This window comes from Brassica napus, chromosome A6 (assembly GCF_020379485.1).
Source record: "Brassica napus cultivar Da-Ae chromosome A6, Da-Ae, whole genome shotgun sequence".
NCBI lineage: Eukaryota > Viridiplantae > Streptophyta > Magnoliopsida > Brassicales > Brassicaceae > Brassica > Brassica napus.
The window spans coordinates 24383957-24397859 of NC_063439.1; the positions used below are offsets into that span (position 1 = coordinate 24383957).

At 37.1% G+C, this 13903-nt stretch overlaps 1 protein-coding gene across 1 annotated transcript; it reads left to right on the forward strand.

Moving 5' to 3' along the window:
* Positions 1 to 866: 866 nt before the first annotated feature.
* On the forward strand, positions 867 to 7465 carry LOC106349153 (ABC transporter B family member 19). The gene is made up of 9 exons (XM_013789069.3): positions 867 to 1461; positions 1561 to 1615; positions 1865 to 2040; positions 2290 to 2490; positions 2805 to 3064; positions 3150 to 3466; positions 3555 to 4598; positions 4687 to 4928; positions 6138 to 7465. The coding sequence occupies exons 1-9, from the start codon at positions 1207 to 1209 to the stop codon at positions 7344 to 7346; spliced, it is 3759 nt and encodes a 1252-aa protein (XP_013644523.1). The 5' UTR covers positions 867 to 1206; the 3' UTR covers positions 7347 to 7465.
* The last annotated feature ends 6438 nt before the right edge of the window (positions 7466 to 13903 follow it).

Below are 13903 nucleotides of genomic sequence, written 5' to 3' on the forward strand. Positions count from 1 at the left end.
AATGTAATTTCTATTAAAAAGGTCGTGTGTGATGACAATGATACATTATTAAGTGGTATAAAATGGTACATCACATAAAAATGTATTAGAGTAAATTAGTAATGTTGATGATGTTTACTGACTAGCCTTTTATCTGCACTTTTTGAAATTTTCAAATATGGACTATGTTATGGAAACTCTTCCCGAATATTTTGAAACATAATTTATATAGATATAAACATTAACATAAAGAGTAGAAGAATAAACTTTTTATTATTATTGATAGAGATTCATAGACATTCTTAAACTTGTGGAAACATAGTTTTTCTTTTTTTGTATGGAAAGAAACTTAAGTCAAAGGATTAATGGTCCATTACAAGTTCATTCGCTTGTAGATTATAGCAAAATTTATAATTTAGTTTAAAATAGTCAGTGATGCTCTATATAAATGGTCTATTGGAAAGGAAAGAAACTGATGAATTCTCATAACAGAGATGGTAGACCAGCCGAAAGGAAATATACGGTTGAATAGGCCAATGGCATATCTTTATATTTTGACCAGAGTTTCTACTTGCATATTTGTTAAAAACCACTAATTGAATTTAACCAATTTTGAATGTGTTTTCAAAACTACTATAGTTGAATACGTCATCATTTTAAGGAAGCTATAAATAATAATAATATATACAAAATAGATCAATTAATTAAAATCTTAGTAAGTAATATCAACTGGCCTTATTTTCACTAATTTTTCTGCTTACCAGTTAACTTACTGATCCCAGTCCACGAGCGCACACATAGGAGGGGTACACACGAATCTCTCTCATTTCACTTCTCAATGCTCTTGTAGTCTTTGACCACTGGTCTTCTTCAACAGTTGTGCTCTCTCTCTCTCTCTCTCTCTCTCTCTCTCTCATCTCTTCTTCTCTATATATACACATAACACCTTCCTCTCCACACTCTCATTCTCTCTCTATCTCTCTCTCCATTTTTTCAATTTCATCACTCCCAATCAAGACTCCAGTGCAGAGTTCTCGAACTCACAAAACAATTGTCAGTTTCTTCTTTTCGAGACATTTTTATTCAAAACATTATTATCTCAGCTCTGGATCTCTCCTCCATTTACCACCAATGATCTCATTTTCTCGCTGAGCCAACTCGTCTCTGTCTCGCTCTAACACAGCTCCTTCTCCCTTCTCCTCACTCCACAACTTCGGATCCACAAAAATGTCTGAAACAACGGCGGACGCCAAGCCTGTTCCTCCGGCTGAAGCCGAGAAGAAGAAAGAAGAGAGCTTACCGTTCTTCAAACTCTTCTCCTTCGCAGACAAATTCGATTACCTCTTGATGACCACTGGCACTCTTGGCGCCATCGTTCACGGCTCATCCATGCCTGTCTTCTTCTTGCTCTTCGGTGAAATGGTTAACGGATTCGGCAAAAACCAGATGGATTTACACCAAATGACACACGAAGTCTCCAAAGTAAAAAAAAAAAAAAACATTTTCCTCTTTTTAACTCATTTAATAAATTTTTAAAACAGATCTAAGATCTGATCTGTTATGTCTTAAAAAAAACTGCAGTATGCTCTGTACTTCGTCTACTTGGGTTTGGTCGTGTGCTTCTCTTCATACGCAGGTAAAAACACCCAAACTTTCTTTTTCTTTACACTTCAATCAATAAACCCAGAAACAATAGGATCAAAAAAATTCAATCTTTAATAAAAAAAAGTGAGGATAAACCGAGTCCACGTGATTCATCATGGACTCTTACTTTGTCCGTATCCATTAAGCCGTCATCAAATCGGCATCTCCCTCACATTTATTACGCTTCGTAAAAAAAGATTCTATTTTTATATTTTATTTTAATTATTATCGAATAATACAGAGATTGCATGTTGGATGTACTCTGGAGAAAGACAAGTAGCTGCGCTGAGGAAGAAGTATCTTGAAGCTGTTCTGAAACAAGACGTTGGTTTCTTCGACACTGATGCAAGAACTGGTGACATTGTCTTCAGTGTCTCTACCGATACTCTTCTTGTTCAAGACGCCATTAGCGAGAAGGTTTTGTAACTTAATAACTAAATCTTTTTTTTTTTGGCTTTTATTTTAAGGTTTTGTAACTTGATGATGATTAAAGCCCTTCCGTAATTGTACTAGACATGTTCTTGTGTATTTGAGGTCGTGTTTATTACTACCGGCGGGTCCCATTTTTATCCCGAACAATCTCAATCAGAGCTTCTGTCCCGTTCACGTTAGCAATTCGAGTGCACGTTAGCAAACGTTAGTTAACGTGCGCATTAAATTTTTCAGGTTGGAAACTTTATACATTACCTGTCAACGTTTTTGGCGGGGCTTGTGGTTGGGTTTGTGTCAGCATGGAGACTAGCTTTGTTGAGTGTGGCGGTGATTCCCGGAATCGCTTTCGCCGGCGGTTTATACGCTTATACGCTCACCGGAATCACTTCCAAGAGCCGTGAGTCTTATGCTAACGCCGGCGTTATTGCCGAGCAGGTAAAAAAAAAAGAATAAAAATCTTTACTTTTTTCATATTTTAAATCATTTTTAATGACCACCACCTGTTCGACGTAATGCTTTGTACTGTTCTTAGGCTTGCTCTTTGTACTTGATCCCTCTAATGATTATGTTTCTCTCTCTTCTCTTTCAATCCAGCAAGGACTTAAACAGTGATTTTAACTTCATAATTAACATTTTAAACTTTCACTTTTCTTTGGTCAAATCTTAAGTCAATATCTTTCTCTTCAAAAGTTACCAAAAACAGAGTTTAATGTTTTTTTTTTTGTGTTTGTGTAATATTATTATTACAGGCAATTGCTCAAGTTCGAACTGTTTACTCTTATGTTGGGGAGAGCAAGGCCCTGAGCTCGTATTCTGATGCCATTCAGTACACTCTTAAGCTTGGATATAAAGCAGGGATGGCTAAAGGATTGGGTTTGGGATGTACATATGGGATAGCTTGTATGTCGTGGGCTCTTGTGTTCTGGTACGCTGGCGTTTTCATCAGGAGCGGGACAACAGATGGAGGAAAGGCATTCACTGCTATCTTCTCTGCCATTGTTGGTGGAATGTAAGAAACACAACATGAAACTGTGTTTTTTTTCTTTCTAAAGTTGTTTTTTTGTTAATCTTTGTTTTGTTTTTGTTGTTTTTAGGAGCTTGGGACAATCTTTCTCAAATCTTGGGGCGTTTAGTAAAGGTAAAGCTGCTGGTTTCAAGTTGATGGAGATTATAAACCAGAGACCGACGATAATCCAAGACCCGTTGGATGGGAAATGCTTGGACCAAGTTCGTGGAGACATTGAGTTTAAAGATGTGACTTTTAGCTATCCTTCGCGTCCTGATGTTATCATCTTCAGAAACTTCTCTATTTTCTTCCCTTCTGGGAAAACTGTGGCTGTGGTTGGTGGTAGTGGCTCTGGGAAGAGTACTGTTGTTTCCCTCATTGAGAGATTCTACGATCCAAACAACGGTAAACTTGAATATAAAACTATCTCTTCTATCCGAGTCTTTGGCTAGTGACATGATCATAATAGCTTTTGTTTTTTTTGGATGAGCAGGGCAAATTCTGTTGGATGGTGTTGAGATAAAGACGCTTCAGTTGAAGTTTTTGCGTGAACAGATTGGGCTTGTGAACCAAGAACCTGCGCTCTTCGCCACTACTATTCTTGAGAACATACTCTACGGAAAGCCTGATGCAACTATGGTTGAAGTTGAAGCTGCTGCCTCTGCTGCTAACGCGCATAGCTTCATTACGTTGCTTCCTAAAGGTTACGACACACAGGTTGGAGAACGAGGTGTTCAGCTCTCAGGTGGACAGAAGCAGAGAATAGCAATCGCTAGGGCGATGTTGAAAGATCCAAAGATTCTGTTACTAGATGAAGCAACAAGCGCTCTTGATGCTAGCTCAGAGAGCATTGTACAAGAAGCTTTAGACAGAGTCATGGTGGGGAGGACCACCGTGGTCGTTGCTCATCGTCTCTGCACAATAAGAAACGTCGACTCCATCGCTGTGATACAGCAAGGCCAAGTCGTTGAAACCGGAACACATGAAGAGCTCATCGCCAAAGCCGGCGCTTACGCATCCCTCATCAGGTTTCAAGAGATGGTTGGAACTCGAGACTTCTCAAACCCGTCCACACGTCGCACCCGTTCCACCCGTCTGAGCCACTCCCTGTCGACGAAGTCACTCAGCTTGAGATCAGGAAGTTTGAGGAACCTGAGCTACTCGTACAGCACTGGAGCTGATGGTCGGATCGAGATGATCTCAAACGCAGAGACGGATAGAAAGACACGTGCGCCTCAAAACTACTTCTACAGGCTTCTCAAGCTTAATGCACCTGAATGGCCTTACTCAATCATGGGAGCAGTTGGCTCGGTTCTCTCTGGTTTCATTGGTCCTACGTTTGCTATTGTGATGAGTAATATGATCGAAGTCTTCTACTACACAGACTATGATTCAATGGAGAGGAAAACGAAAGAGTACGTGTTCATCTACATCGGTGCTGGTATCTACGCAGTGATCGCCTACTTGATCCAACATTACTTCTTTAGCATCATGGGAGAAAACCTCACAACAAGAGTTAGAAGAATGATGCTCTCAGGTATATATATATCAATGTCTGAACTTATAATACTGAATATATCGTTCCATTTTCTAATTGTTTTGGTTTCTTGATTGTTCTTTATCAGCTATATTGAGGAATGAGGTTGGTTGGTTCGATGAGGATGAACACAACTCGAGCCTGATAGCTGCACGGTTAGCCACTGATGCAGCAGATGTTAAATCTGCCATAGCCGAGAGAATCTCAGTGATACTGCAAAACATGACTTCACTTCTCACATCCTTCATTGTTGCCTTCATAGTAGAGTGGAGAGTTTCTCTTCTCATCTTAGCCACGTTCCCACTTCTAGTCCTTGCCAACTTTGCTCAGGTGAACAAATATTATCTCAGTCTCAGTTTTTTTAATTTTACAACTATATGCATCAAATCATAAAACTAAAATTAAGTAAATATTTATAAATTTTGTGAGTTTTGTTGGATCAATGGGAATCTTGCATTCACCATTATGATCTCCAGAAAAAACGACAAAGGGCCAGTTTTTAATTTTATTTAAATCTCTCTTTTTTTGCAAAAGTTCAAAACTTTATAGAACATGGCAACACATCCACTGCCTCTGCACGTGCTTCTTCACTGAGTGCATTTATTTTTACAATAATAATCATAAAAGAATTATTAAGTCTCTTTTTTCTCCTTTTTGAGAATAGTGTGAGGGTCAAGATCATGGAGCCCTCACATCAATGAATGTGGAAAACAGTAGACTTTATTTAATCTCTGGGCATCTGTGTAGAATATTTATTATATTGTTTCAAATGGTAGTACGGCCCATAGATAACAGTGTTCACGAAAATAGCTAAGATTCCTCTGTCTTTTATGCATCTATCTTCTTGCTTTACTTATGCTAAATTTCTCCTACTTTAAGCTTTCACACTTACTCAACTCTGAACTCTGTTCCCACTCTCTTATTATTCAATTCTTTTGCCCATAAACCCATTTTTCCATAAATCACACAAAATCCAAAAAACCTGCAACTTTTCTTTTCTTCCAAGAACCAATTATTTACAGACATTGTGTAAGAAGAGACCTTTTTTTTTCCTTTTTCTTGCTGTTGTTTTCTCCATTGGTCAAAGTTCTTGTCTCAGCTTTTTATTTACTTATCCCAGTTGTGTATGTAAATGTCAGAGTGTCAGTGTTTTAACAGTCAGCCAATGGTCAATGTCTGCTTGTGTTTCTTTGTTTGGTAGTTTAGGTTCTGAATTTTTTTTATTTTTCCTATCTGCAAGCTTCAGAACTCTGCTTAGATATCACCAACATGTTCTCAAATCTCCATAAGATTTTTCACCCGTGATGAAAATCTATCAATAGATTTCACACACAAGGACATAGAGATACAATGTATATGCACCTATAATTGATGAGGTTGACGTTTTGCATATGTGATTAAGTGAATGGTTCCACATCATGTTTTACCTGGGACTTAAAGAAAGTGAACTAAATTTAGATTTGGACTTAACTTCTATTATAATTTTTACTGTTGTTTGCCATCTGTAGTTGTTCTGATGCATAAGTGTGTGTATTGCAGCAACTATCTCTAAAGGGTTTTGCCGGAGACACAGCCAAGGCTCATGCAAAGACTTCAATGATTGCTGGTGAAGGAGTCAGCAACATTAGAACCGTAGCAGCATTCAATGCGCAAAGCAAAATCCTCTCCTTGTTCTGTCACGAGCTCCGTGTCCCTCAGAAAAGAAGCTTCTACCGAAGCCAGACCTCTGGTTTCCTCTTTGGCCTCTCTCAGCTTGCTCTCTATGGCTCCGAGGCTCTAATCCTCTGGTACGGCGCCCACCTTGTGAGCGAAGGCAAGTCAACATTCTCTAAAGTGATCAAAGTCTTTGTGGTTTTGGTCATTACCGCAAACTCTGTTGCTGAAACCGTCAGTCTTGCTCCTGAAATCATCCGGGGAGGTGAAGCTGTTGGTTCGGTCTTCTCGGTGTTGGATAGGCAAACCAGGATTGACCCTGACGATGCTGATGCTGATCCGGTGGAGACAATCCGTGGAGACATTGATTTTAGGCATGTGGACTTTGCTTACCCTTCAAGACCGGACGTCATGGTGTTTAGAGACTTTAACCTCAGGATCAGAGCTGGACATAGCCAAGCTCTTGTCGGAGCCAGTGGATCAGGGAAGAGTTCTGTGATCGCTATGATCGAGCGGTTTTATGATCCCCTTGGTGGAAAAGTTATGATTGATGGCAAAGACATCCGCAGGCTAAACCTAAAATCTCTGAGGCTCAAGATAGGTCTTGTTCAACAAGAGCCAGCTCTTTTCGCAGCAACTATCTTCGACAACATCGCATATGGGAAAGATGGTGCCACTGAGTCCGAGGTTATGGAGGCTGCTCGATCAGCAAACGCTCATGGTTTCATCAGTGGGTTGCCTGAAGGTTACAAAACTCCAGTGGGTGAAAGAGGAGTGCAGTTATCAGGTGGACAGAAACAGAGGATTGCGATAGCGAGAGCAGTGCTCAAGAACCCTACTGTGTTGCTTCTTGATGAAGCAACAAGCGCGCTGGATGCCGAATCTGAATGCGTGCTGCAGGAAGCTTTGGAGAGGCTCATGAGAGGCAGGACCACCGTGGTAGTCGCTCACCGTTTGTCGACCATAAGAGGTGTTGATTCCATCGGTGTGATTCAAGACGGGAGGATTGTGGAGCAAGGAAGCCATTCCGAGCTTGTAAGCCGACCAGAGGGGGCTTATTCAAGGCTGTTACAGCTTCAAACACATAGGATTTGAACTTATTTAAGGCTGTTACAGCTTCAAACGCTTATGATTTGATGCTTGATGGATTAAGAACAAAAGTTGGCTTGTGTAACTTTTATCAAAACTTTAATATGGGAGGTTTCTATGGATTATAATGATAATATGAATAGGTGTAGATAATGAAGCTTTTGAGTGTTATGCTTCCTTAAGGTTTCTCTTTTAATTTGAATTTTGTCAGGAGCTTATGTATTTGCATGCTTATGCGTCCTTTCTGGAACATAAGGCTAAACTATATTTTCATTATGCTGTTAACTTTTGCCTCAAGAAAACATATTGTCTTATATTTTGGCTCATCAATATTTGGCAGAAACGTTTGGATCGTAAGTAGGCTTGCTCGGAGATGTTGTGAGTGGTTTGATCAGGCATGGTCTGATCCGGTCAAGTGGTCTCAGAGTTGATGAGTCCATGATTAACCATCAAAATGTAAGAAACTAATGAAGCTGCTTTGGCTCAAAAGGCCTTCACACGTGTCTCAGAAATGTTCACGACATAACAATTCATGTCTTTTTGTGATAACTTGGCTGCAAATTGTTTGACAGTAAATCTGGTGTTCCACGAGTATACCATTTGTCACGTCTCGACACATGATATTGATAAGTTAGCTGTTATTTTCACCAAAGTTTTCGGGTGGGCAAGCAGATTTTTATATTTTTTATTGGGTGTATGTAAATTTTACGTGCCTAAATGAAAAGATACCACGAAATCCTCAATAATTATTTGTGTATATTTCTCACATGTGATATTGATATACAATACATTTCTATAAATGTAAACTTCTAGAATGACTAGAAGAAATTAGGCTAGATAGGTAGCATGTAGATATATCAGTGTTTTGCAGTTTTTCTAAAATAGATGACTCCAACTTATCAGTGTTTAAGAGGGCTTAAGAGCACACAAGATTTTTAGAGCTCACCACTAACCCAAGACTTAGCTGGTCTCAATTATGATATAGTAGATATATCTTCTAGTTGTTGGGGTCATGAAAAAGAAAGGATGTACTTGATTCATTTCTTTTTTTTTCGTTATATTTTCTTGCTGGTGTGTGTTGTATATAAAGTTCAATAATTAACATGAAAAGAAAAACAAACTGAAGAAACCAACTGTAAAGCCCTTCAATCTTATTATTCTATAAGTTGGATCTCTTTTCTTTTATTTGCTTTAGCATGTGGTTTTCAAAATCTTCTTTTAAGATAAAGACCATATCTTATTGTAAATTTTTTTAATTTCCAATCAACACATACATTAAAGATAGAAAACTTGCGTAGTTTGATATGAGTTTGGGTTAAATCCGAAACTAAAGCTTATGGTCTATGGGCTTTTGTAAAAACATTTTCTTTACCCCCTTTATTTAATTATAAAGAATGCATTTACAAAAAAAAAAAACTTGCGTAGTTATTTTCAAATTGGAATTGAAATTAATTAGAACATTGAACCAAGCCACATAGAATAAAAGCATATCACGCGAAAGTGATGAACACTTCAGGAAAAGCTGAATCGAGTTATGAATTTTATGAAAAGTGTTAATGTGTTAGTGTTATCATTACAACTTTTAAATAAAGAAATAAATTGAACATGAAAAGCAGCATTGGGAAGGAGTAGCATGTCCCCACTTACTGACACACCTCAAGTATGTTCACTTTACAGTAGTATGTGTATGTGCGTATTTTGTATATTTTGTATATTTCCTACACGTATAGCTGTAGAGAAACGTGAAGAAATCTAATTGTGGAACTTATAAGTCTGATCGTATTAAGTATTCAATGAGCAGACAATGAACTATGTACTTTAACCCGAAAAAGGAAAAGAGGCAAGAAGAATGAACAAGCATTTACCCTTGCGTCACCATTGAAGTTCTTACAAGAAGTCTCACGGGTTGTTAAGAAGATGGTTTGATGTGTTTTACTACCAGTTTCTTTCAGAACCATTTCACTTTAGGTTCTTTATTCTTTTGATTCCTTGGGTGTTGTAATCCACACTATTTTAAATAGATACTATATTTTTTTTTTATTAAATCACTTTGATTTTTATTAAAAAAGGAAAAGAGAGATGTTTGCTTAATTACATAATATGTGTGATAATTTGGCTTTGAAATATTTATGCAGTTATACTTTTAGGCCGAATGATATTTCATATTTTAAATTTACTATTTGTAATTTGCTCTATATATAACAGATAAACTTACTTGAGCTACATGCTAATATTATATACTGTTATGATTCCAATCCGGTCTGTAGTTGATTTCAATATTACACTGTTCTGATTTGATCCTTCATGCTAAAGGCTACCTACAATTCATCACGGTTCAAGTTTGGGCTGCATGAAACAACCTCGAACCTGCTCATCTTTGCAACGTGCTAATTTGTCTAAAGTTTAAAGCAGGCTAGGTTTAAAAGAAAACTATTCGGAGATGTATCATTTTTATGTGCACAAAAAGAAAAGTTTTCATTTTTTATTTACTGATGAATATGTAGGGAAAAAGTGTGAAGATTTTTTGGTTCTTATACAGAAAATCTTTCCTTTTTAATTGTATGATGAGAAGGCAAAAGGGCAGACATGTGCCTCACAATCTCCCATTATCAACAATGTCACTCGTTGTATTATTCATATTTTAGCAAACAGTCCATTCATGTATATCTCTATCAATCATCTCAAAACATCATATCAATCAATTTTAAGACATTGCTACATGTCTTTTTATGTTACGAGTTACATGTATAATATAATTATAATACTTGACTAGTTTTCGATAATACCTATTAAAACGTAAAATTTATAATGCATAATTTTGAATTGAATAACAAAGATTCAGTAGAAGGAAACAACTGAAGAAAATCCTTTTGGTCATCACCTTCCTCTCGAAGCCAAAAATTAGATCTGACTTTTTCCGGTGGCACAGACGCATCTACAGTCACTGGTCGGCGCGTGAACGTATGTGCCAGCACCATAATTTCCTATATTTCATTTTTTTTATCTTTGTGCATCTATCGTTTTGCTTGTGGTACTAAACTATTGATGTTCGTCTATTTCGTCAATTCGCTCGCGCGTGTGCAGTTTGGTAGAGCGTCTTTTGATTCTGGAAACATGGCACAACAGTGTGAAGTAGTCACATCCGGTGGGAGTCGGCTTTTATGGCGGTGGGCACAGATCTATTTTCAGGTTTCATAAATGTTCTTTGTTTCGTTTTTTGCCTAGCTGGTATGTGCTCGGTTGTAGTTTTCTGAAGTTGGAGTTTATGGGGTAAACCAACGATCCAACTAGATTGTCTGGTTGTTATTGCCGTCGATCTTGGCTAGCTGCTAACCTTTTAGGATTTTAAGTGTGACTTTGGGTAGAGTGACTCTCAAACATTTTGAAGCCTTGGTCTGGTGAGCATTGGAGGTTCATTTTCAGTTTTATCTTCTTATTGTGGTGGTTGCAGTAATCTCTTGTCGGTTTGGTTTTTAAGGTTTGTATTTATAATAGGATTCGATCGATGAAGCTTGATTGTGTGAAGGTTTAAGGTGGGCTTCTATTTAGGTGCAAAGTGAACGTCAACGACTGCGTTTAAGCCGTATCCGAAAGTTATTATGGATCGTGAAGCACTTTTTCTTGTCGGTTTATAAAATTTTGGTTCTTGGGTTCGAGTGAGGGATGATATCGCTTGGTAGACAATATGCGGCAGCGATAGATCTGGTTTAAGAAGACACTGTGTCTTCAGTTCTGCAAATGGATGGTATTATTTGGTTGGTCAAGGATAACATACGATACATCCGCTTCACTGCTTTCAGCCTTTTAGAAAATATATTGAACTGATTTGTTTTTTTGGCTTGTGTTGAGGGTTTATCTTGATGTGTTTTAGTTGTTGGGTTTTAAGCTCTATGTTTTGTTTATGTTGTGGTGATAAGTTGCCTACTGTGGGTTTTAGTTACCTATTTTTAGGCTTTTATTTGGGGAGATTTTATGTTATCTGTCACCTTATTTATCAAACTTTGTATTTCACTCTGGAATAAATATTATCTGATAAAAAAAACAAATATTCAATTTTATTCCAAAGAAAGTCATGCTAACTAAGTGAGTTATGTTTATATATATAGCAAAACGTTTCGTGTTTTAAAACAATAATATTTGAACACTAAGAAATAAATTAAATTTTTTAAAAGACTCGGTTCCAACAAAGTTTAACCAAAAGAGAGAAAATCAACAAAGCGAAACCTAAATCCTAAAATACTCATAATCATATATAGTGTAATTTCTCAGCTGCGATTTCAATTCCAAGATCAATATGGACTTCTTCAGCTTATAATAAACTTTTATTTTACTATAGGAAACTTAATCGTAATACTAACGTAATGCATTTTCTTTACCAAAAATAATTCGTTTTACATAACTCGACGATTATCTCAAGTCATCAAGCGATCTAATCCAATTAACAAAAGAACAAGATGAAACATGTTTGATGTGATAGATCAACAAGTAAAAAGAAAAAGGTTCCAAAGAGTGATTGAAATGGTTATAAAACTAAAAGTTCCAAACATAATTTTTATATATAATATTTCATAAAAGACTGTACATTCTTTTATATATGATTTTTAGGGTAATATTTGTCCATCTTGCAGTTATAAATCTCGAAATCAATCTCATCTTGAAATCAAGACAACAATTACACGAAGGTTTACAGTGCATGTACTGGTTTAGAGAGGGTTGCACGAAACGTGGTTTGATAATGATAAAATGTTTTGACTATTGCATTGCTTCTGCTTCACGAGAGGGTCCCTTGACTGTCATTTGTGCGTCAAGTCTTCCTGCCTTTTATCTCTTACAACTTTTTATGCTCACCTTTGTTTCTAAGTAAATGGTTTTATTTTCAAATTGAAATCGAGACATCCCTACTTGTTTTCTTCAATAGTTCTCCACTTTCATTGAAATGGATCTCCTCTTGTGGTAGAAAAATAGTCAAGTTACATCCTCTTCTTACAAATATAAGCCCGCCAAATCTTATAAAATCATAGTGTGCACTCTCATCCTCGCGGAATAGACGTGTAATTTAAACATGATCCGACATGGGCCTGCACCAAGAAAATAAATTAGATATGAGCCTACATTACTACATACCCTTTAAGAAAACTGATATGTGCCGATATTTAAACAAGGTCTTAATAATGGGCCTTATTTGGGCGTTTTCTTTCTAGGCTAGCTAAAATATAGTGCAGCCCAAGGGAATCAAATATCCATAATAGATATTAGTTTTATTACCAAACCAATGATTTTCTAATCGAACCAAAGTTTATGGAAGGTAGTTCTGCTTCAGTTATCCCCTCTTTTCCATAATATAAATTGTTTTAAAAGCAAGAAGATTAAAAAAATTATTTCAAATATCATTTAATATTTTTTGTCAACATATAAAATTTAATATAGTTAACCTACTTATGCAAATTTAATTTGGTTACACAATATTTAATAAATATAAAAAATTAAATAGAAATATAGAGATAAATTATATTTTAAAACAAAAACACATTTACAATATATATTCTGGAACATACGGAGTGTTCATATGAAACCGATCGGTTGATCAATGAAAAAGATTCACTTGTCGGCTACCCAGAAAACTTAAACCCAAAAATAAAGTCGTCGTTTCTTCTCCTTTTGATTTTGGCCTTGTGATGCAGCATCATCTCCATCTTTGGCGCCAACTTGAAGACATTCAAATATTATGTTATGTTTCGGTTTTCCATAGCTTTCCTTTTATTTTTGTTTTCCTTTTAAGAATAAGTTTATGTTAACCTTTTCCTTTTAGGGTTTGTCTAAAGGAAGGGCTATATAAGCACCTTTGATCTCTTTGTTTTAGATACGTTTGATTTTAATAAGAAGAGCTTTGCTTTTATCCCTTGTTTAGATTTGATTAAATTCATCAAAACAGGAAGTTGGTCTCAAAGAGCTATCGAAAGAAACCTTTGATCGATCCAAGAACAGGTCTCGAAGAACCCTAAATTCTTAGATCGACCGTTCACCCATTCGTACGCTGCGCCAGGTTGGTATCAGAGCTTTGCTACGCTCCGAAACTTTCTCAACCACTACGATGGTCCGAAAAACTCGTACTCAGCAATACGTTGAGGACGATGATATCCCAGCTACTCAACAATCAGTTAATGAGCTTCAGGCTCAAGTCACAGAACTTGTTGCTGCGGTAGCGGCGTTAAATACGCAGAACACCGCCCCAGCCCTTCGCAACAGACGAGGCACACGACCGCTTAACCAGGACGACTCAGAGGAGGAAGATGACGGCGATGACAATCCGTTCGCTCCTCTCCAACGAACTCAACAAAATCGCAACAACAACAACGACTCCGACTCCGATGACGACGCAACCAACAACTCGTGGAAATCTAGTTTCAAAATTGAGATTCCAGAATTCAAGGGTTCAACCGTACCAGAAGAATTAATGGATTGGTTTGTCACCGTAGAAGAGATTCTTGAGTTCAAAGAAATACCATTGGATCGTTGCGTCCCCTTTATCGCAATACGGTTCCGAGATCGTGCAGCTGCATGGT